This window comes from Lactuca virosa, chromosome 6, assembly GCF_052849685.1.
Source record: "Lactuca virosa cultivar CGN04683 chromosome 6, Lactuca_virosa_CGN04683_v6, whole genome shotgun sequence".
Lineage (NCBI taxonomy): Eukaryota > Viridiplantae > Streptophyta > Magnoliopsida > Asterales > Asteraceae > Lactuca > Lactuca virosa.
In genome coordinates this window covers 75,839,642-75,864,665 of record NC_136431.1, presented here as the reverse complement: position 1 = coordinate 75,864,665, position 25,024 = coordinate 75,839,642, and the positions used below count along the sequence as shown (strand labels likewise).

The 25,024-nt window shown below is 34.8% G+C and overlaps 1 protein-coding gene across 1 annotated transcript; it reads right to left on the bottom strand.

Moving 5' to 3' along the window:
• Positions 1–348: 348 nt before the first annotated feature.
• Positions 349–2,057, bottom strand: LOC145120914 (cytochrome P450 94C1-like). Its single transcript, XM_079056703.1, has one exon. It carries the CDS (start codon positions 2,052–2,054, stop codon positions 519–521), a length of 1,536 nt encoding a protein of 511 aa, XP_078912829.1. The 5' UTR covers positions 2,055–2,057; the 3' UTR covers positions 349–518.
• Positions 2,058–25,024: the final 22,967 nt, after the last annotated feature.

The window sequence follows — 25,024 nt, the reverse complement described above, 5'->3', positions numbered from 1 at the left end:
GTAAAAAAACATTTTGGTGACCAATACGGGACAAACCAAAAATATGTTGTACTAGATTATTATTTTCCAAAAGATGTTTGGAAGATTGAAATAAGATGTTATTGGCTTTGTTTCAATTGCACGGTACATTATTCTTAAATAATTTTTCAATTTTATTAGATTTAGTTCTTTAATTATAATTTTTTTATTTAAGAGGGATTTATTTTTGTTTTTTCTCAGGCCTGAAAGCGGTTTGGACCAGACCCCTCCCTTAATCTTATAGAATTATTCTAATTTAATTTAACTTTTATATACATTTTGCTTGAATCTATACAGTTTTCGATGTGTGTTCACTATATGATCGATAGGTAAGTTAACAAAAAGAATTATAAGTTAAATATTTTACTAATCAGGATTCAGGATTAGTATAGTAAGAAACAGTTGTTTATCTACATCTCAACATGATTACAGTTGCACTCATTGCGCATGTGTTTTCTATACTTGTAAATTAAGCCACCACTGGCCAATTGTCTCGTTAACTAGGCTAGCTGCAGGTCTATTGGCCGCACCACCGCCGGGAGTCCACCACTCACGGTGGCAGTAAGCCCCGGGGCAAACCGTAGTGCCTGGCTAGGGTTCACCACTCTCACGTCAAACCTCCGAATCAAACACAACGCAACACTTTTCATTTCGACCAATGACATCTCCCTCCCCAAACAAACCCTAACCCCGCCTTGATAAACCGGATACTTATATGCACTTTCTGGCTTAAACTCCCCATTTCGGATCCACCTTTCAGGCTTGAATTCCAAGGCATCGGGGCCCCATACCCGCTCCATACGACCCATTGCATAAGGGTGGTATGTGACCCGACTCCCTCTCCTCACGAAAGTCCCATCAGGTAACACGTCATTTTGTTTAGTGAATTTGGAATCGAATTGCACAGGTGGATAAAGCCTCATGCTTTCGTGAAACGCTGCTTGCAAGTAATGCAAGTTTTGTAGATCTTTAAAGCTGGCTAATGTATCACGGGTCTCACCCATGACCTGATCAGATTCCTCACGGATCTTTTTCACGACTTTCGGGTTTTGTGACATTAACAAGAAGAAGCTGGTCAACGCGGACGCCACCGTGTCTCTTCCGGCCAGAAGGAAACTGATGACGATGTCTCGGAGGTAATCACCGTCACTGATGGAACCCATGAATCTTGAAAGCAAATCATTATTTGAAGAAAAACCCGTTTCTCTTCGTGTCTTGATTACTTGATCCGCCATCCTTTTGACGATCTTGATGGATTCTTTTAGCTTTTTCTCACTCCCCATGTTGAAAAGTCTCTTGATCTTCCATATCAATGGCGACGGCGCCATGCCTCTCTCAGCACAAAGCTTAGAGCTCAAATCAAAGGCGGACTCGAGTTCTGAAACGGGTAGTGAAGGTTTTAAGCTACCCGGGTCTAACCCGAATGAGAATTTACATATAGTGTCAAAAGAAAACCTTCTGAATACATCTTGCAAGTCCAAAACGGCGCCGTCTTTGTTCTCAGCAACCGATGAAAAGAATGGAATAAGCCGAGATTCAATCTCATCTACCACAACATTCAAAGCGTGTGATCTAATAGACACACTCCCAAGTTCCAAACTCGCCATTTTTCTCTGAAACCTCCAGCACTTTCCGTCGACATTGAAAATACCTCGGCCTAGAAGATCTCCGAGGATGGCTGAGAAAGCTTTTCCTTTTGGGTAGTTATCGAAGTTTGTCTTGAGCATGTACTCAACGTTATCAGGGTTCGCTGTAATGATATTGTTGAGTACATGCAGGTGGATGGTGCCTGTGGGCGATTTACGGAGGAGATGGGTGTACCAGTCTGAAAGATTCACAAACTCAGCCGCCCAACTCCGTGTGATGAAGGCGGTGCAGACGTCGCAGTTGCAGCAGCGATTAAGGCGGAGGATATAAAGTGAGAAAGAGAAGAGGAAGAAAACGGCGGTGAAGGTGAAGAAGACAAAGCAAAATGAAAATTGAAGGTCCATTTTGTTGATAATGATCGTTTGAGATATGGTTGTGACTTGAGTCATATAATTGTGTTTGTGTATTTATAAGCTGGATTGAGAAAGAGAAGGGTGAAATTGACAATTTCTGAAAAAGAGAGTGGTGGGCAGTTGGGGAAATGAGATTACGAGAATATGTCATAAGTAACGCATGCGTAAATTAAGTGAGAGATACTCAGATACAACTGGTGAAGCGGTGGGTATGTCATGGCTTACTCCATACAACACTTCGCTTGTATACGCTCGTGCTTATTTAATTTGGATATTTCAGTTCGCATTCAGAAAATTTATGGAAATTTAATTTTGTATATATAATAATAATAACATATAATATAAATGTATGAAAAATTAATTATAACATTAATGTTTTACTATTTGATTATATTAAGAAGTAATATATTAAATAAATACGTGGAATAATATATCCTTCTTATACATGTAATCATATTATTATTCATCTTCAGAAAAAACGTAATGGAGATAATATACCTTTAAGGCAAGCTTTTTAATCTTCTAACCATTAAAATGTAGATTTCATAATAGATATAAACATCTTGTAGATTAATTACGTTATAAATTTCTATTTAGAAAGTATTTAATTATATGTATTAAAGTTTGGAATATATATCTAACATCAACACTGTAAAGTGGAAAAAAAATTAATGTCGGAAAATATTTTAATCTACAAGAAAATATTTACCAAAATGCTAATAAAGATCTTACAACTACAATAACTATTAAAGATATGAAAAATCTTCAGAAAAATTCTAATATTTTATCTTAATTTACGAAAAAATCTCAAAATAAAATTTGTTAACAAAAAAACATGAATTACCGGTTAAAATGACGATTTGACCATCATTCTCGGTTTACCGGTTTCATTACTTACCTATTTTTATTAAAGTCTCATTATTTTACCCTAATTTACGAATAAGTCCCAAACTAAAATTTAGTGATGATTTGACTCTTTTCTCCATGTAACATACATTTTATCAGTTTCATTGCTGACTTGGACATCTATTCATTAAATTAGTTGATAAGATGGATACGATGAGTTATATAATGCTACATTTACTGTAAATTTCAAGGTTGTAAAAAACGTTTGACGTTAGCTACTCGGTGGACTGGGGTCAATGGATTAATCTACTAGGCGGAGATTAATCGGGGGATTAATCGGGTACCACTAATTGCTAATTTGTTGAATTTTAAAAAATTAAATATGACTAATATCATATTAAAGTTCGTAAATACCACTAATATGATAACAAAATAGGTTAATATTATTAATACAACACTAATCATGCCTCGAATAGTTTCCATTGAGATAAAACTTCTTCAAAATGTTAAAATTTTATCGTTTTATAATGTTTCACTCATTATGTATGCAGGGATTAATCTCTAGGCGCCCTCTAATCGGTCGAGTAGCGCCTAGGGATTAATCGGAGATTAATCGGGACCTAGTCGGGATTTTTACAACAGTGGTAAATTTTGATATTCATCTCATCGGCTCATTTATGACTATGTATCTAAGTCAGCAATGAAATCAATAAAATGTGTGTTTCCAGGAAAAAAGTGCAGAAAATGAGTTGATTTCTGATGAGATCGATATATTGGGTTCTAAAGATTAGATAGACAATTTGAAATTTCTTACAAACGTAAAAAATAACGAAGTTGTTGCTAGTTTATGTAATTATTGTAGTATTCGTTAGATACATTTTATATTCCAAAAAATATACAATACATCACGATATCAAGTTTTATGGTAAACATAACATTATATAACCTAATATATCTATCTCATCAGCTCATTTAATGACTACGCATCCACGTCAACAATGAAATCAGTAAAATGTATATTACATAGAGAAAATGGTCAAATCATCACTAAATTTTATTTTGGGACTTATTCGTAAATTGATATAAAATAATGAGACTTTAATAGAACCAAGTAAGTAATGAAACCGGAAAATCTTGAAAAATGAGTCAAATCGTCATTTTACCGATAATTCATGTTTTTTTGTAAACAAATTTTAATTTGAGATTTTTTTTTGTAAATTATGATAAAATCTAGGACTTTTCTGTAAATTTCCCTTTATGAAAATGTTAGAGTTTTATTGTGGATCCAATCGATTATGTTAAAAATACAAACATATTGTGAAAAGATGTCAGAACTTAGTCTCATAAACAAATATAAAACCCAAGAACAAAATATATAACAAAGTAGGATGTAGAAATACGATAAAAATGTCTAACACTGACATACATACAACGATATATCAAATGTAAATGGCAAGAAAATAAACTTACGAGACATAAGTATTTAACATGGTTCTAGTATTTAACATGGTTCCACTATCAGGAATATGGTGTTAGTTGATGTGTCTTTAATAGGACCTTATTCACATAGTAACTTCCAATCATTGTGTAAACTATTATATAACTAAGGTTGCTTCCCGTTTGATGCAACAGAAAGCCTAAAAAAATTATAATGCTATAATCAATTTCAAAATTAGGATTTGAAATACATTATGATTATGATTATTATACATTAATACACTTTAATTACTGATATAACCTTACATGCATTAAAATGAATATGTAAAAGAAAATACAAAACCAAACCTATAAAATAACTACTTGCAAATGTGAAATCTTAAAAAGGTATGTATAGAAAAATTGTTTAAAAAAAGTAAGTGTTTGAAATTGCTTATTTGAAATATTTATTGACTTATTTTTGTTTGACATCTATAATAAAAGGTTTTTTAATACTTGGATAAAAAGATTTTATACGTATTTATTGACTTAAATAAAAAGTTTTTTGATAAAAAGTTTTTTGATACTTAAATAAAAAGTTTTTTGATAAATAACCTTTTACTTATTTATTGACTTTTTCAAAAAGTTTTTGATAAGTTGTTTTTATTACACATAAAAAAAAAGTTTGTCAAATACTAAACATAATTTATCAACTTTTTTCGTATTAATACCGAATATGATAATACAAACATTTTTCTAGAACTCTGTTTTAACACTGGATAAGCTAATAATAAACATAAATTGTTTTGAATAAGCAATGCCGAACATTCTAAATTTTTAAAAGAACTATGTTTATAATATATATATATATATATATATATATATATATATATATATATATATATATTCATAAAAAATATATAAAAATTTTGAAAGACTACAATTTATATTAGAAAGAGCGAGTTTTAAAAAACAAATAATTAGAATTAATATTTTCTTTAGGTAAAAAAATTGAAAGCAGGCGAAAATGAAAAAAGAAAAATGGAAATCAAATTTATAGAACAAAACATAACAGGAACAAAACCCGTAAGAATAAAATGTCAAAGGGAGCAATCAGAATTAAGTCTCTTATTTGCCTAACACTGATAAATCCGATTGACTAACAATTATTTACATTCAAATTACTCACTAACAAATTAAATCAATATTAGAGTTACTTGTTATCATTTCATATTATAAGTTATATAAGTATATAATTGCGTTTATAAAAAGTATTGTAAAATATTTATATCTAAGATGAAGAGTAATAATAATTTCTTCTTTTTGGTTTGTATTTAGAAAATACATAATCGTATAATACGATTCGTATTATATCCTATTTTTTTTTAAATATTGTTAGTATGTTTCATATTGTGTATGTTTTATTTTCTTTTACTTAAAGAAAACTTTATATTTTTTTCTTTAGCCTTTTTAGAGTTTTTTTTTTCAGAAGAGAACTTGTTAAATGTATGTTTTTTTTTCGGAAAAGTAAAAAGTTCCAAGGTGTTTTCGAAAAACTAAAAAATACAAGGCATTTTTAAGAAAAATAAATAAATCACGGTTTAACCTCTAAAAAAATAAATATATAAAATTCTTTATAATATTAACATTTTAAAATATATATCAAATCTTTCTTGGTAAAAGAAAATTTAGGCTATTCTATTAAATTACATAAAAGGATAAGTTTTTGGATTAAAACTTCTAATTTAAGTTGGCGTCTTCAATTTGATTATATATATAATGTATTCGATATTGACAATGTCATGAATTTATGTGACGTGTACTCTTAAAATGTATTTAATTGCATGTATCGAAGTTTGGAATTTTTAAGTGTTACGTTGGAAGTTGGACGATACATATTGAATTGTAGCAATAGTAGATAAATTAACCTGTCATAGTTAAATGCACATAGTAGATAAATTAACCTCCCATAAATAAATTTATATAATTGAGCGGTACGTGTAATACATCCATAGTTAAATGCATATCATATTTCAATTTTTTTTGAACACATTATTGGCAAGTACCTTAATGATTTTCACAGATCTCATACATGCACTTCACTTGTTAATTTATGGTTAGCGGGGAGATGTCCAACCATTTTGGCAGAGTTTGTTGCATCCGCTCCTCTCACGCCTCTACTTAAACCTGACAACGTGATCCGTCCGATTGCAGTAGACACTATATGGAGACGTCTGGTTTCCAAGGTTGCCATGAAAGGTGTGGGTAAAGAAATGGCCAAGTACCTTAATGATTTTCAGTTCGGGGTTGGTGTATCTGGCGGTGCTGAGGTTGTGTTACACAGTGCCAATAGGGTGTTGAGTGAACACCATGCTGATGGGTCTCTTGTAATGCTGACTGTGGATTTTTCGAATGCCTTTAACCTGGTGGATCGATCAGCATTGCTCCACGAGGTTAAGAAGATGTGCCCTTCCATTTCTTTGTGGGTGAATTTCTTGTACGGGCAAGCAACGAGACTTTATATCGGAGACCAACATATATGGTCTGCCACTGGGGTGCAGCAAGGTGACCCCTTAGGCCCTCTTCTTTTTGCCCTCGTTTTGCACCCGCTTGTGCACAAGATTAGAGACAATTGTAAGCTCCTTCTCCATGCTTGGTATCTAGATGATGGGACTGTCATTGGGGATTCAAAGGAGGTGGCTAGAGTGTTGAACATAATTCGGTTGCATGGTCCAGGTTTGGGTCTTGAGTTGAACATCAAGAAAACGGAGATTTTTTGGCCCTCATGTGATGGTAGGAAGCTTCGTGCCGATTTATTCCCAACGGATATAGGGAGACCTTCTTTGGAGGTGAAGCTCCTTGGGGGGGCTGTTAGCAGAGACGCATAGTTTATTAGCGGGCTGGCCATGAAGAGAGCGGTCAATGCTGTTGATTTGATGGGCCTTCTTCCACAACTATGTGACCCGCAGAGTGAGCTCCTTTTGCTTCGATCATGTATGGGCATTGCAAAACTTTTCTTTGGTTTAAGGACATGCCAGCCGGTACACATAGAAGAGGCAGCGTTATTCTTTGACAAAGGATTGCGCAGGTCTATCGAGGATATGGTGGTATGTGGAAACCCCTTCTTTGGAGACATTCAGTGGCGCTTGGCTTCCTTACCTATTCTTTTTGGTGGTTTGGGTTTGTACTCGGCCTACGATGTTTCCTCCTACGCATTTGTAGCCTCGAGGGCCCAATCTTGGGCATTACAAGACAACATCTTACGTGACAGTGGCGTATGTGGTATGGACCCGGATTACCTATGTGTTATGACTCGTCTTCGCGATACGATTCCGGGATTTGACTGTAGCGGTTTCACTAATAAGGACACCGCCCCCCTAAATCCCAAAAAGCTTTGGCGTGTGCCATTTTTAGCAAAATCGTCCAAGATATGGAAGTCGACTTCGACATGACTGTCAGACAGAAAGCAGTCTTTGAGTGTCTGCGGGCGCCTCATGCTCAAGATTTTCTGCTAACTATCCCTATTGATGGTCTTGGCCAGCATATATCTCCTGTGGAGTACCGAACTATCCTTCGTTACCGCCTCATGATTCCCATATTCCCAATTGACAAGATATGCCCAGTTTGTCGCAAGGCATGTTTGGATACCTTTGGGGAACACGCGGTTCATTGTAGAGAGCTCCCTGGTTTCAAGTATAGACATGATGTGGTTCGGGATGTTCTCTTTGATGCTTGTCGGTGTGCTGGTATTTCTGTGAAGAAAGAAGCGCCAGTGAACTTTTTGACGGACCCGCAGGATGGCAGGTCCACACTTAGATCGGCTGACATTTTGGTCTTTGGATGGATAGGAGGGAAGCATGTGTGCGTGGATCTTACTGGGGTCTCTCCTCTCGTTGGTTTGGGGAGCAGGGGTTTCACAGCTGGGCATGCCGCTTTGAAAGTCGTTGCATGCAAAGTGGTAAAGCACGAGAATGCATGTATAGAAAATCAACATGTGTTTGTTCCTTTTGCATTCGATACATTTGGTTTTTCGCACCAGAGGCGGTGGAGCTCCTTAATAGAGTCCAACGGGTCATGCATTCTAATGTCATATCTCTTAGATCCACAAATGTTGTTTTCAAAAGAATTGGTTTTGCCATCCAGAAAGGGCTAGCGACGCAGCTTGCTGGCCGTTTGCCTTCAATCGATATGTATTGAACTATAATTTGACATTTTCGATAGTTCAGTTCTTAAAACTATTTTTAGATGCATTAAAATGAAAAGTTTTAAGTTTTTTCCAACTATTACTTTGATTTATTATACAACTTCTGGTTACAATAATATAAATTTCGTAAGAAAACCGTAAAATTTATAAAATTGTTTTTATATTTTTACCCTAAAAATATTTGTTTTAATATTTGAAGTATTTAGGACAAACATATGTGTATGCTAAAAATTGTTTAATTAAACATCATGTTTATATATTTGTTTAAAATATTTTATATATTGTTTTTGCATATTTATATGGTTTAAAACGTAAAAAAAATTGTATTTACGTTTTTTGTAAAATGGTGCAAACTAACATTCTTAAAAGTACATTTTTATCTTTTTAAAAAAGTATTTTTTATAATCTTTTTTCTATGTTTTAGAAATATAATTTCTTTTTGAAGTATATATACATATTTTAGAAATCTATGTAATTATTATGACGTAAAGTATAAATATCTATTTTTATGTTTTTTAAATATATAAATACAATTTTACGTATTTAAAAATAAAAAATATTTAAAAAAAAATATAAATACATCGTTTTATGTTTTTAGAAGTATGAATATGGTTTAGACATATAAATATATTCTTTTATGTTTTTAGAAGTAAAAGTATATATTTGTGTTTTTAAAATATAAATATATTTTGTTAGAAAAATAAATATGCATTTTTAAGTACTTAAAATCATAAATACATTTTAGACGTGTATATGTTTTTTTTAGATGTAAAAGTATATATTCTACATCTTTGGAAGTTAACCTCGAAATATGCATACGTATTTATACTTCTAAAAAATATATTTTTAGTTCAGTAAAATGGTGTTTTTACTGAACTAAACAATATATATAGAAACACACTTTTATATATATATATATATATATATATATATATATATATATATATATATATATATATATATATATATAAAAGTGTGTTTCTATATATATTGTTTAGTTCAGTAAAAAAACCATTTTAAACCATAGAACCAATAAACAATTCTTGGCTTTTAAAAACAAAATTAAGAGGGCCAAAAAAAGATTGCACATTAAGATGTTGGGTGCAATTACATCGAATCATAAAAGAAAAACAAACTTTTTTGTTTTTATTTTTTATTTTTAGGATAAATTTATTATAAAAAAAAAATTGAATATACCAAAATTAATAAGTTTTTATTCTCTTTCCATAAATATCAATATATATATATATATATATATATATATATATATATATATATATATATATATATATATAAAACTTTTTTTGTCAAAAAACCCGACGTCATTTTATTTCTTTTCAAATACTTAGGTTTATTTTCAAAAAAATAAATAAATAAATAAATATACTAAAATTCTGAATGTTTGTTTTCTATAGACATCCGTCTCGATATAAAAAAATAGTTTTTTTCACCTTAATCTGGTTGGATTCATATTTCACACTATTATATAATTTATTTTTTAACATTTATAGTGTGAATCTGACTTACTATTTAAACATTTTGATCATTCATTAATCTATTTAGTGAAATTTACATGTAAATCAAAGTATATTTCCGTATAATTTTATAATATTTTAACGTTTTGATTAATATATTAGTTTTATAAAATTCACAATTGGTTTTATTCACACTGTGAATTTGAGTTGTATATAATTCAATTTTAAAGATTCACATTATGTATCTAACTTACTATTATTTATATTATGAGTTTGAAATTAATATAATTCATTTTCCAGCATTCACAATGTGAATTTGAGAAGAAATTTCAAAAGAAAACTTGTTTTTTATACATCAACATTAATGTATATTTAAAGAGTAAAACATTTATAAATTTTGATATGTCAGTTTTTTTTTTCCGATCAAAATAAATCAAAATTAGGAAGAAAAAAAACAACAACAAAATGATGTAGTTTTTTTTTAATTTAGTTTTGTAAAATTCGGAAGTACATTTATTCACATTGTGAATCTTAGTTGTATATAATTTAGTTTTCAGGATTCATAATGTGAATCTGACTTCCTATTATTGACACTCTGAATCTGAATTCTATATAATTTAATTTTCAGCATTCACAATATGAAACTAAGCTAAAAATTTGATTTTATTATTATTATTATTATTATTATTATTATTATTATTATTATTATTATTATTATTATTTGCTTTTTATACATCAACATGAATGTATTTAAGGAGTACCAAAAATTATAAATGTTTTACATATTTATTTTATTTTAGTTTTTCGATAAAAAATTAAGTTAAATATTAAAAAAAACCAACACATCGAAGTGAGTTTTTTTTTTTAAATTAAAAGTTCATTTTTTATATATAAATATGGAAATCTATGGAAAGATGATAAAAAATTATGAATATCGTTACATTTTGTTTTTTTCGATAAATAATAAGTCATAAAAATAAAAAATAAAAAATAAAAAATAAAGTGAGTTTTTTATGATCCGGTATATTCACGTGCACTGTAAATGATGAGATTAGTTCATAGATTTCATGATTTAAAATGGTTCAGTGAACGTTTTGCATATATATATATATATATATATATATATATATATATATATATATATATATATATATATATAAAGCATATTGAACTTTTTACAGATAATTTTCGTTCTCAACATTCTGTACAAACATTTTATGCGTTAAACCCAACCAAAATCAAATAGATCCAATGAACGGCAGTTGAAAGAAATCAAGTATAATTCGTATCCGCAATTCGACGGCTTCTCCACGTTCCTTCTTCGACGGACAATTCGACAACCTCCGATCTCATGTCTCTTTCAACCTATCATGTCTTCAGCTCCTTCCTCCACGTTCTTCCTAACTTTTAGGTTGAGCTACTACCTCGTTTGTCTGTATAAGATGTTTTATGTACACATTACCTCTGCTAAATGTTGAACAATTGTTTCTTACCATGATCACCGTTCATCTAGCAATGGAAAATAGGTATACAATTTTGTACTGGTTATAATTGTTCTATTGAGTTTGTGGTTTTGTTAATGTCATTTTGTGTACAGATCAGTTGAGGATTTTGCTATTGTTAAGTGTAATGAATATATCCTAGATCAACAGTTGAGGTGTGACGTATAAGTGTTAGTTCATTCAACGTTGGATAAAAGGTAAATGGTTATAATGATTTTAATCGTGATTTATAATGGATTGTGTGTTTGTTTTATGTTGATTTGTGTTCAGTTCGAGTGAGGTATATGAATTTGAGAATGATTTGGTAATTATTAAGTCAAAGGAAAATCCACATATTCCAACAATAAGTTGTCAGGTATGTTGTCATTATGTTTATAATTGATTTTGAATTCATAAGAGTATTCAATTTTAATCTGAATTTGTTTTGACATGAAAATAAAATAGCTTCCCGGTTTTCTGGAATTTGCTTTGTGGAAAATGTAGTAGATGGTCAAGATTCAGAGGAAGAAGGGTTGTTTATTCTTATTTTTTTTTTCTATATTTCATATTTGATTATGTTTTTTTGTATATGGATATAATATGTTTGTATTGATTTAGGTGTTGCGTGGGCAAATAATTGTTGAACTTATTGGTGATCCGGATGAAGAAGTGGTTTGTTCATAGAATATCTACTTCAATACACTTTTATTTATATTTTACCTTAAGCCCGCTTTACTCTAATTAAATTTATAACACAAAACTTTAATGGGGCGTTTGTTGGTAGTGATTTCTATTCAACATCATCTGTTATTATAAAAGTTCATCGAATTGTCATACATAGCAGGAATAGAGTTAAGTGTATGCGAGTAGAATTTGATGTTGATGCCTATGTCCGTGAGTGGTAATTACAATTGTTAAATTGTACATATTTTTTGTGATCTACATATTAATGACTATTGTTTTGTTTTTTTTTTTCAACATTGGTGTGGATTTTAGTATCCCTACTATTGTTAAAGTTTATTTGGAGTAGTTTATGTCACTTTTTATGTTTTTTAAAGTTACTATCTTTTTGCAATGATAATGTTTTAGTTTTGTGGATTTATATGTTATAGATATGTACTTTGTTTCTACATTGCTTTAGTTACAAATATTAAGAGGTCTTATTATAATACTACTGTTCATACTTTTAGCTTAATCAATTTTTATTTGACGATGGAAAATTTGTACACAATGTTATACTGATTATAAATGTTCTGTTGAGTGAGTGTTTCTGTTGATGTCATTTTCTATACAGATTGGTTGCGGATTTTGCAATTGATAAGATTAATGAATGTAGGTTTCATCAACAAATTAGTTGTCAAGTACAAGCACCTATTAATTTATATGACATCCCCATTTTCACGGCCATAAAAGACCGATTTGTTTATGCTTTATTTTCAAATCAGAGCAACCTTTTAAAGAAAAGTGTTGTGGAATTTGTTCCCAAAAGAAAACATGATAAAGATTTATCAAAGCATTTCGAAGAAATGTATTCCATTATATTAAGACATCGAGATGTCATTGTTAATACATATCAAAAGCATAAACAGTACAACATAGGCTTTACAATATTTATTTATATCTACTGGCCTATAATCCATAATCTCGCGTCAAGTCATCCAACTATGTTCTTGTGCCACTACCTGTAATACAAGAAACTGAGTGGGTCAGGCTGGGGAGCCTGGTGAGCACATAGGGTTTTCAACCCACAATAAATAAGTTTATTATTTTCAACAATAATTCAACCCGATTACCCGTTCCCGTTATCTTCACTTTATGTCCCTAAAGCATCTATTATAAGGGACCTATCCTAAGGAATTTCATCGGGATGGACACTACAACTAAGGGGATTCCTCAGCCATATATGTGACATCCTCACTTTTACGGCCAGAAAAGACCGATTTGTTTATGCTTTATTTTCAAATCAGAGTAACCTTTTGAAGAAAAGTGTTACGGAATTTCTCCCCAGAATTACATGATAAATATGTTATCAAGGCATTTCCGAAGAAATGTATTTTATTCTTTTTAAAACTTTAGGATGTCATCGTCAATACAGAAACATAAGCATAAACAGAACTTACATTCAGTTACATTAGTGATCTACGTCTCTTTAAATCTCTCGGTGTAGTGTATCTTTATATCGACACCTGTGATACAAATAAACTGAGTGGGTCAGGTTGGGAAACCTGGTGAGTACATAGGGTTTTCAACCCACAATAATAAAGTTATTATGTTTTATCAAACAATTAACCCAATTACCCATCCCCATTATCTTCTTTATTTCTTAAGGACCTAGCCTAAGAATCATCTATCACTAATTCCTATGGATTGTCCTAAGGAATATGCACAAAGTCCATCGTCGCCAGGGTTTATATAACACGCACTAAATTCATAGTTGCCAGAGTTCATCCAATGGCTAAGTCCATAGCTGTCAGGGTTTATCTCATTTATCGAAAATATTATTTGTAAGAATCCACCCACAATACATGTCAATGGGTTTTTAGAGTACACCGGGTGAACATATCGTTCACAACACCTACAGGTTGCGAGCCTGCTAGTATTCCATGGACCGTCTAGAATAGGTCGTGGTTGTCATCCATACTCTAGTAGATGACGGGGTCAACACTTGGGTAAAAGGTTTCTCTCATTTTTCACTTCTTACCCTCATCTCATGATCTATGTCACTTTTCATCTCATCCTCCAACTCATTTTTTCATCACACACTGACTATTTCATCTACCCATGTTTTACCCAACATATTTGTAGATATAAAATACATATACATTTCAGATCTGAAGAAAAAGTTTAGATCTGAAAAGAAAATACATATACGGTGCAGATCCGAAGATAAAGTTTAGATTTGAAATGAAAATACATATACGGTCCGGATCTGAGGAAAAAGTTTAGATCTAAAAAGAAAATACATATACGGTTCAGATCTAAAGAGAAAGGTCTAGATCTAAAACACCAAGTTTAAATCTTTCATCCCGTATAGATCTCAAGGTATAAAATACATATATAATTTAGATCTGAAAAACAAAGTTTAAATCTTTCATCCAGCACAGATCTCAAGTAAACAGATAATATGCACACATAGCACGTAATTTATATAAAATACTTCATATCTATGTGTAAGATGAAAGTAACTATGCACTCACTTGATAAGGTGGTGATTCCAACTTGAACAGCGCTTCGCTTCTTAAAAATATGATTTCCTTTGACGAAACCGGGAGGTTTGCTTGAAAACCGGGCTCTGCGGGGACAAAGTTTCTAAACCGAAAAACTCTTTTTCTCGGAGTCTTCGGGCGCTCTGAGGCTTTCTTCTAGTGCTAGGGAAGTTTCCTAGGATTAGGGGTGCTTGGGAGGTTTAGAGAGAGAGAGAGAGAGAGAGAGAGAGAGAAATAAGTGGTGAAAGTTGTGAGAAGGAAGGTTGGCTTCGCATCCTATTTATAGCCGGGAGGCCTCGCATTACGTTGGGCGTACCCTCGGTGGTACGTTGCGCGTAGAGGCAGGTGTCCGAGTTTCGGTGGGGCGACGTGGCACACTTCAGACCACAGAAGGACAAGATACCACATGACGTACCAACTTCTTACGCGGGGCGTGCTTCGGTCAACGCGGGGCGCCCGACTGTACGCTGGGCGTAGCCTCGCACCCAGCTCGCATTTTACACCTTCAACTTCTAAAATTCGTAACTTTCGCATACGAGCTTCGTTTTCGACATTCTTTATATCCACGTGTAGGTAGATATGTACTCTACAACTTTCGTTTAGACACCATCGGCTAATTTTGAGTTTATTTTAAAGTTATATTTTTAACAGGCCGGGACAGGAAAATTCCGTCAAAAATTCATAACTTCTTCAATTGACGTCTGTTTTCATCTGTATTTTTTACCGTTGATCTCCTATCGACGAGATCTTCAATTCTCATTTAGGTTGTGTCGGCTAAAAATCGGTCGATCTACTATTCGAAGTCCGGGCTGCATACTGCTAAGCCGAAATTTGGAAAAATCATAACTTCCTCATACAAAGTCAGATTTGGACGTTCTTTTTATGCACGCTCTCGGTTTAACGTATGCTACGAATTTCGTTTAGAATTTTAAGGCTAAAAAGCACTTTATCGTAAACTCACTTTTTACGTCATGCAACGTCGTGCCGGTTCTGTCGCGAAACTTCGACAGGCCATAATTTCTTTGTTATAACTCGGATTTTGGCGTTCTTTATATCTCCGGAATCCTTGTCACGACCACTACAACTTTCCTCATAGGTATCGGGTTTATCTAACATTTTATTTTTGACGCTTATTTTCATTTTTAATTTATCATATCTTTATAGACAAGTATATAAGCACATAATTTACATAGTATTCGAGTAATTCATCTTTATTATTTCAAAATGAGTTACAATGGTTGACCTTGACTATTATATTATCATAATAATTCTTAGCCTATAAACACGGGCGTTACAATTCTCTCCCCCTTAGGATGATTCCGTTCCAGAATCACGCGTCAGCAAACAGATGTGGATAGCGACTCATCATGTCACTCTCTGTTTCCCAGGTGAGGTTCGACCCATTCGTATGTTTCCATCGCACAAGCACTCAGTCGATCATCTTGCGTCACAACTTCTTAGTCTTACAGTCAACAATCGCCTCCAGCTCTTCCATTAGCCTCTTATTTTCATTCATCCTTAACTCAGAAATCGGAATTATGTCGGGAACTTCTCCCGTGAACTTCCTCAAATAACACTCATGGAAAGTGTTATGGATACCATCTAGTTCTTCTGGTAGTTCTAGCTTGTAGGCTTGGTTCCCAATCCTATGAAGAACTTTGAATGGTCCAATAAACCTTGGACTCAACTTTCCTCTCTTTTCGAATCTGATAAGTCCCTTCCACGGTGAGACTTTAAACAAAACCGAATCTCCAACTTCGAATGTCACCGGTCGTCGCTTTTTGTCAGCATAGCTCTTTTAACAATCCTTTGCTACTAACATCCTTTCTTTAGTCATTTTCAAGTTCTCAGCAGTCTGATGGAATATCTCAGGGTCCATAAACTGTTTTTCTCCAGCCTCAAGCCAACAAGACAGCGTACGACACTTATGTCCGTATAAAGCTTGATAAGGTGTCATCTTGATGCTCGAGTGGAAACTATTATTGTAGGAAAACTCTACCAGAGGTAAGTGTTCATCCCAGTTACCTTGGAACTCTCGGGTACATGCTCTTAGCATATCTTCAAGTGTTTGAATCGTTCTTTCGCTCTGACCATCGGTCTGCGAATGGTAAGCTGTACTTAAACACAACTTTGTACCCAATTCCTCTTGTAGACTCCTCCAAAAACTTGATGTGAAACAACTATCACGATCTGATACAATCGTTAGAGGAACACCGTGAAGTCTTACTACCTCCTTCAAGTAAGCATTTTCAAGCTTATCCATAGACCATCTCCCATTGGCTGCTATGAAGTGTGCACGCTTAGTGAACCAATCAACAACCACCCAAATCATGTCGTGACCGTCCTTCGTTCTGGGAAGTTTAGTGACAAAATCCATGGTGATGTCTTCCCATTTACCCATGGGTACATGTAAAGGTTCTAAACTCCCATATGGTTTCTGATGTTGTGCCTTAACTCTCACACAAGTTACACACTCGGCCACATACTTTGCAACATTGGGCTTCATCGTCGGCCACCAGTAGTAGGGTTTCAGATCCCTATACCTCTTAGTGTTGCCGGGATGAATCAAGTACATGGTCTTGTGAGCTTCTTCCATCAAAAGATCTCTTACTCCTCCCGTCTTAGGTACCCAAATCCTATCTTGGAATACCATAAATCCTTGATTGTTTGTACCGAACACCAACGTTTTGCCCAAACACTCTTCCTTTCGGTCATTTTTCTCTGAAGCTTATTCAATGGCTTTCTTGATGTTTTCCACAATCGTTGACACAACTTCAATTCTTAACGCTCTTGGCCTTCTCTTTTCAAGGCTCACTTTTCGACTTAGAGCATCATCCACAACATTTTCTTTACCAGGGTGGTAAAGTATCTCACAATCGTAATCCTTGAGTAACTCTAGCCAACGTCGTTGTCTCATATTCAATTCCTTATTATTAAAGAGATACTGGAGACTCTTATGATCATCGAAAAGTTTTGCACTTTGTGCCATAAATATAATGTCTCTGTATCTTTAGATCGAATACTACCACTGCCAACTCCAGATCATGAGTGGGTACTTCTTTTCGTGCTATTTTAGTTGCCTCGATGTATATGCTATCACTTTTTCCTTCTGGGTTAGAACACAAACCAACCCAACTCCAGACGCATCACTATAGACTACGAAGTCTTCAACTCCGTCCCAGAATCATCAATAAGACAGGGATTGTATAATGATTCCATATGTTATCTCTTCATCCTAGGTAATAGTCGTAACTATTATGTTCCTTCGAATGAGTATCTAACTTTTAGAATTCTTGTCTGCAGGTGGTGCTCGATCTTCCACCCGCTCTCCATCCCATGTTGGACTTTCAGTCATGACCTTCAAGTCACAATCTCGATCCTTATTGGAGACTCCTCCTTCTTCTTAACAAAGTTAAGATAAGTTATTTCCTTCGATTACCATAATAGATTGATGGGTCATGTTCTAATGACCTCTCATCGTATGATGCACTGCTTAGACTCAAGTCTTTTAGAGTCAAGTCTATGAACGGAATATACCTCCCTTCGTGTTCCAATGTGATAATATCACATTCTAACATGTAGTACTTCTAGCTACAAGCTTCTTACTTTAACAACGATTGCGATACTTCTATTGATCGTTTTCGATTATCGTTTACTTCAATCTTCTAGTTTAAGTCAGATGCTACATCGACCTGGGTTCCCTGAATCACGCAACATACTCATCTTAGTCAGACTCGATTTGATATGACCACTAGGGTTGGATTAAAAATCATCTTCTTAGTCATTACCGAAACGATGGTAATGGCAGATATGAACAAAACGGAATCAATTACTAGCTTCTTGGTAACCTTGTGACCTTCCCTGATCCAAGTGTGAGTCTTGTGCTTCCGGTAGTATAGGCCTCTACTACCATTCACACCTACTCATACTCGTCCCAAGTATTGTATCGCAGTTTTCCAAGTCACCATTCAAGAATTTCACATAATCATATAGCACATCAGATAACAAAACGAAGCCTTATATTATTTCCTGAAATGATTACATAAACGTTTCAAGTTTAACCTATACTTTGCCGCTAACAGGTTACAACACATGTTACTACGGCTACTTCATATCTTGATCTTCGGATATGAAATCATCACTCGTGATTCCTTGCATTGTCACCTTCTTCGTCAAGGATTTTCTGAGATGCTTTTTGGCTTTGGAGGTGCATTTGCTCTTGCTTCTTCATTTTTCTTCAGGCAATCCCTAGATAAATGCCCTTCTTCCCTACCTCCGTAACAAACCTTCTCATTGAATGTTCATTCATTGGCGTAATGCCCAGTCATTCCACATTTGAAGCAAGTCACCTCCCTTCCAGAGTGTTTTTTTTGCACTTCTCGTACCATTTTTCTTTACCTCCTCTTTTGCCAGACTTTGAGAACATGTTGCTCTTGCTGGATCTTGAAGACCCCTCAAATTTCCTCTTCTTTCCAACTTCAACCTTGTTGGTTGTCCTATCGTTGATCATTTCTTCGACGGACTTAGCAACCCAAATGGTTGCCTCAAGAATAGGTGCCTGGCGTATTGGCAAAGTAAGTTCGTTCTTACTTTGTTGAAGTAAACGACTTGTCTCTTCCATCTATTGATCGAACATCATCCACACCATTTCCTGTACTCCTGCCATCGTGATTAGCTCAAGTGCAGCTGCTACTTCTGGTGCACGCTCAATCACTTGTGGCTCAGGCTGCGGGTTACCGTTTCCGAATCCGCTCCGAGTGCTCACCATGTCGACCTATACACTAAAATCAGACGTTCGGTGTTTAGTGACGAGAATTTAGATAGAAAGGATTTATTTACGGTAGACGTATAAATCTCCTTATCACTCCGAAAAGTTGTATGCCAGTTCTAATACCGTAATTAAACTTTTAGAAATCTGAACACATAAAGTTTCCAGATCCGGTCGGCAAAAATCATAGATCCGATCAAATAATAGCATATAAGGCATCTTTATAGCTATAATATAAATCATTTAGCACATAAAAGCATTTTAGGCATATTTCCTAAAATAAACTAGTGCATGTGTCTAAAATATGGTAGACACTCATCTCACAATCATCGCCTAACATTCTAAGTTTAAGTCTAGAAATCCTACAAATTCCTAGTTCGCATAAACTAATGCTCTGATACCAACTGTGACATCCCCATTTTTACGGCCAGAAAAGACCGATTTGTTTATGCTTTATTTTCAAATCAGAGTAACTTTTTAAAGAAAAATGTTGTGGAATTTGTCCCCAGAAAAACATGATAAATATGTTATCAAGGAATTTCCGAATAAATGTATTTTATTCATTCTAAAACTTTGAGATGTCATCGTCAATACAAAAACATAAGCATAAACAGAACTTACATTCAGTTACATTAGTGATCTACATCTCTTTAAATCTCTCGATGTAGTGTAGCTTTATATCGACACCTGTGATACAAATAAACTGAGTGAGTCAGGTTGGGAAACCTGGTGAGTACATAGGGTTTTCAACCCACAATAATAAAGTTATTATGTTTTATCAAACAATTAACCCAATTACACATCCCCATTATCTTCTTTATTTCTTAAAGACCTACCCTAAGAATCATCTATCACTCATTCCTAAGGATTGTCCTAAGGAATAGGCACGAAGTCCATCGTCGCTAGGGTTTATATAACAAGCATTAATCCATAGTTTCCAGGGTTCAGCCAACGGGCGCTAAGTCCATAGTTGTCAGGGTTTATCTCATTTATCGACAGTATTATTTGCGGTAATCCACCCTCAATACATGCCAATGGATTTTTAGAGTACACCGGGTGAACATATCGTTCACAACACCTACAGGTTGCGAGCCTGCTAGTGTTCCACGGACCGTCTAGAATAGTCTGTGGTTGTCATCCATACTCTGCTAGATGATGGGGCCAACGCTTGGGTAAAAGGTTTCTCTCATTTTTCACCTATCACCCTCATCTCATCATCTATGTCACTTTTCATCTCATCCTCCAACTCATTTTTTCATCACACACCGACTATTTCATCTACCCATGTTTTACCCAACATATTTGTAGATATAAAATACATATATAGTTCAGATCTGAAGAAAAAGTCTAGATCTGAAAAGAAAATACATATACGATTCAGATCCGAAGAAAAAGTTTAGATTTAAAAAGAAAATACATATACGATTCAGATCTGAGGAAAAAATTTAGATATGAAAAGAAAATATATATACGGTTCAGATCTGAAGAGAAAGGTCTAGATCTGAAAAACCAAGTTTAAATCTTTCATTTTGTATAGATCTCAAGGTATAAAATACATATACAGTTTAGATCTGAAAAACAAAGTTTAAATCTTTCATCCAGCACATATCTCAAGTAAACAGATAATATGCACACATAGCATGTAATTTATATAAAATACTTCATATCTATGTGTAAGATGAAAGTAACTACGTACTCAATTGATAAGGTGGTGATTCCAACTTGAACAATGCTTTGCTTCATATAAATATGATTTCCTTTGACGAAATCGGGAGGTTGGCTAGAAAACTGGGCTCTGTGGGGGCAGAGTTTCTAAACCGAAAAACTCTTTTTCTCGGAGTCTTCGGGCGCTCCGGGGCTTTCTTCTAGTTCTAGGGAAGTTTCTTAGGCTTGGGGGGGGGGGGGGTGTTTTGGAGGTTTAGAGAGAGAATAGAGAGAGAAAGAAGTGGTGAAAGTTGTGAGAAGGAAGGTTGGCTTTGCATCCTATTTATAGCCGGGAGGCCTCGTATTACACTGGGCGTACCCTCGGTGGTAAGCTGCGCGTAGAGGCAGGTGTCCGAGTTTTGGTGGGGCGACGTGGCACACTTCGGACTACAGAAGGAAAAGAGACCGCGGGGCGTACCAAATTCTTACGCAGGGCGTACTTCGGTCAACGCGGGGAGTCCGACTGTACGTTGGGCGTAGCCTCGCACCCAGCTGACATTTTACACCTTCAACTTCTAAAATTCGTAACTTTTGAATACGAGCTTCGTTTTCAACATTCTTTATACCCACGCATAGGTAGAGACGTCCTCTACAACTTTCGTTTAGACTCCGTCAGCTAATTTTGACTTTATTTTTAAAGTTATATTTTTAACAGGCCGGGACATGAAAAGTCCGTTAAAAATTCATAACATCTTCATCCGACATCCGTTTTCGTCTATCTTTTTACCGTTGATCTTCTATTGACGAGATCTTTGATTCTCGTTTAGGTTGTGTCGGCTAAAAATCGGTCGATCTACTATTCGAACTCCGAGCTGCATACTGCTAAGTCGAAATTTGGAAAAATCATAGCTTCCTCATACGAAGTCAGATTTTGACGTTCTTTTTATGTTCGCTCTCGGTTTAATGTATGCTTCGACTCTCGTTTAAATTGTTAAGGCTAAAAAGCATTTTATCGTAAACTCACTTTTTACGTCACACAGCGTTGTGCCGGTTCTGTCGCGAAACTTCGACATGCCATAAGTTCGTTGTTATAACTCGGATTTTGGCGTTCTTTATATCTCCGGAATCCTTGTCACGACCACTACAACTTTCAGGTTTATCTAACATTTTATTTTTGATGCTTATTTTCATTTTTAATTTATCATATCTTTATAAACAAGTATATAAGCACATAATTTACATAATATTCGAGTAATTCATCTTTATTATTTCAAAATGAGTTACAATGGTTGACCTTGACTATTATATTATCATACTAATGCTTAGCCTATAAACATGGACGTTACAATATATGTCTGTAAGGCAACCATGTGGGGGATGGAGTACACCGGTGAACACATCGTTCGCAAACACCTACATGTTACGAACCTGCTAGCGTTCTACTGGACTCCCTAGAAAAGTTCGTGGTCGTCATCCATACTCCGCTAGATGACTGGATCATCGTCAACACTGAGCCCTCTCATCATTTTATTTCATCACACATCAACTATTTCATCTAGCTATGTTTTACCTAAAATATTTGTAGATATAAAATACATATATAGTCTAGATCTGAAAAACAAAGTTCAAATCTTTCATCCAGCATATATCTCAAAGTATAAAATACATATACAGTTTAGATCTGAAAGAAAAGTTTAGATCTGACAAAAAAATACATACACAGTTTAGATCTGGAGAAAAAGGTCTAGATCTGAAAAAAGAATACATATACAGTTCAGATCTGAAGAAAAAGTCTTAAATCTAAGAAAAAAAGTTTAAATCTTTTATCGAACATAGATATTCAAGATAAACAGATAATATGCACACATAGTACGTAATTATTATATAATACTTCATATCTATGTGTAAGATGAAAGTAACTATGCACTCACTTGATAAGGTGGTGATTCGGACAGCGCTTCGCTTCATAAAATAATCTCCTCTGACGAAACAATAGTTTTGCTAAAAACCGGGTTCTGCGCGGACAGAGTTTCAAACCGAAAAACTCTTTTTCTCGGAGCCTTCGGGCGCTGGGGCTTTCTTTTAGTGCTAGGGAGGTTTCCTAGGCTTCAGGGTGGTTTGGGAGGTTTAGAGAGAGAGTAGAGAGAGAAGGAAGTGGTGAAAGTTGTGAGAAAAACGCATGGCCTCACATCCTATTTATAGCTGAGGCTGTTGTCTACGCTGCGCGTACCTTCGGTGGTACGCTGGGCGTTCCTCGGAACGTTGCGCGTACGAGGATACGCAGCGCGTTCGTACTGTTTGTGTTTCAACCATCGGATGGTGCATCTTGGCTCACTTCGGACCTAGTGTTGAGAGAATGCGGGGCGTTCCTCCTCTACACAGGGCGTTCTCTTCGGATAGCCTTGCAATTTGCACACCTGACTTCAGAAATTCGTAACTTTTGCATACGAGCTCTGTTTTCGACGTTCTTTATATCCACGCGTAGGCGGGACCATCCACTACAACTTTCGTTTAGACTCCGTCGGATAATTTTGACTTTATTCTTAAAGTTATATTTTTAACAGGCCGGGACAGGAAAAGTCCGTTAAAAACTCATATCTTCTTCATTCGCCGTCCGTTTTCGTCTGTATTTTTTTTATCGTTGAGCTACTATTAACGAGATATTCTATTCTCGTTTAGGTTATGTCGGCTAAAAATCGGTCGATCTACTATTTGAACTCCAGGCTGCATACTGCCAAGCCGAAACTTAGAAAAATCATAACTTCTTCATACGAAGTCAGATTTGGACATTCTTTTTATGCATGCTCTCGGTTTGACGTGTGGTATGACTTTCGTTTAGATCGCTAAGGATAAAAAGTACTTTATCGTAGACTCACTTTTTACGTCACACAGTGTCGTGCAGGTTTTGTCGCGAAACTTCGACAGACCATAACTTCTTTGTTATAGCTCGAATTTCGGCGTTCTTTATATGTCCGGAATCCTTGTCACAACCACTACAACTTTCTTCATAGATATCGGGTTTATCTAACATTTTATTTTTGACGTTTATTTTTATTATATATTTACAAACAATATATAATCACATAAAATCACATAATTCACATAATATTCAAGTAATTCATCTTTATTACTTCAAAATAGGTTACAATGGTTGACCTTGACTATTACATCATCGAATTAATGCTTAGCCTCGAAACACGGCCGTTACAATTCTCTCCCCCTTAGGATGATTCCGTCCCGGAATCATGCATCAGCAAAAAAATGCGGATAGCGACTCATCATGTCACTCTCCGTTTCCCAGGTGAGGTTTGGCCCATTCGTATGTTTCTATCGCACAAGCACTAAGTCGACCGTTTTGCGTCGTAACTTCTTCGTCTTACGGTCAACAATCGCCTTCGGCTCTTCAATTAGCCTCTTATTTTCGTCCATCCTTAACTCAGAAATTGGAATTATGTTGGGAACTTCTCCCGTGAATTTCCTCAAATAACACACATGGAAAGTGTTATGAATACCATCTAGTTCTTCAGTTCTAGCTTGTAGGCTTGGTTCCTAATTCTCTGAAGAACTTTGAATGGCCCAATGAACCTTTGACTCAGCTTTCCTATTTTTCTGAATCTTATAAGACCCTTCCAAGGTGAGACTTTAAGCAAAACCGAATCTCCAACTTCGAATGTCATCGGTCGCCTCTTCTTGTCAGCATAGCTCTTTTGATGATCCTGAGCTACTAACATCCTTTCCCTAATCACTTTATGCTTTTCAGCAGTCTGATGGACTATCTCGGGGCCCATAAACTGCTTTTCTCCAGCTTCAAGCAAACATGACGGCGTATGACATTTCTGTCCATACAAAGCTTGGTAAGGTGCCATCTTGATGCTCGAGTGGAAACTATTATGGTAGGAAAATTCTACCAGAGGTAAGTGCTCATCACAGTTACCTTGGAACTCTAGCGTACATGCTCTTAGCATA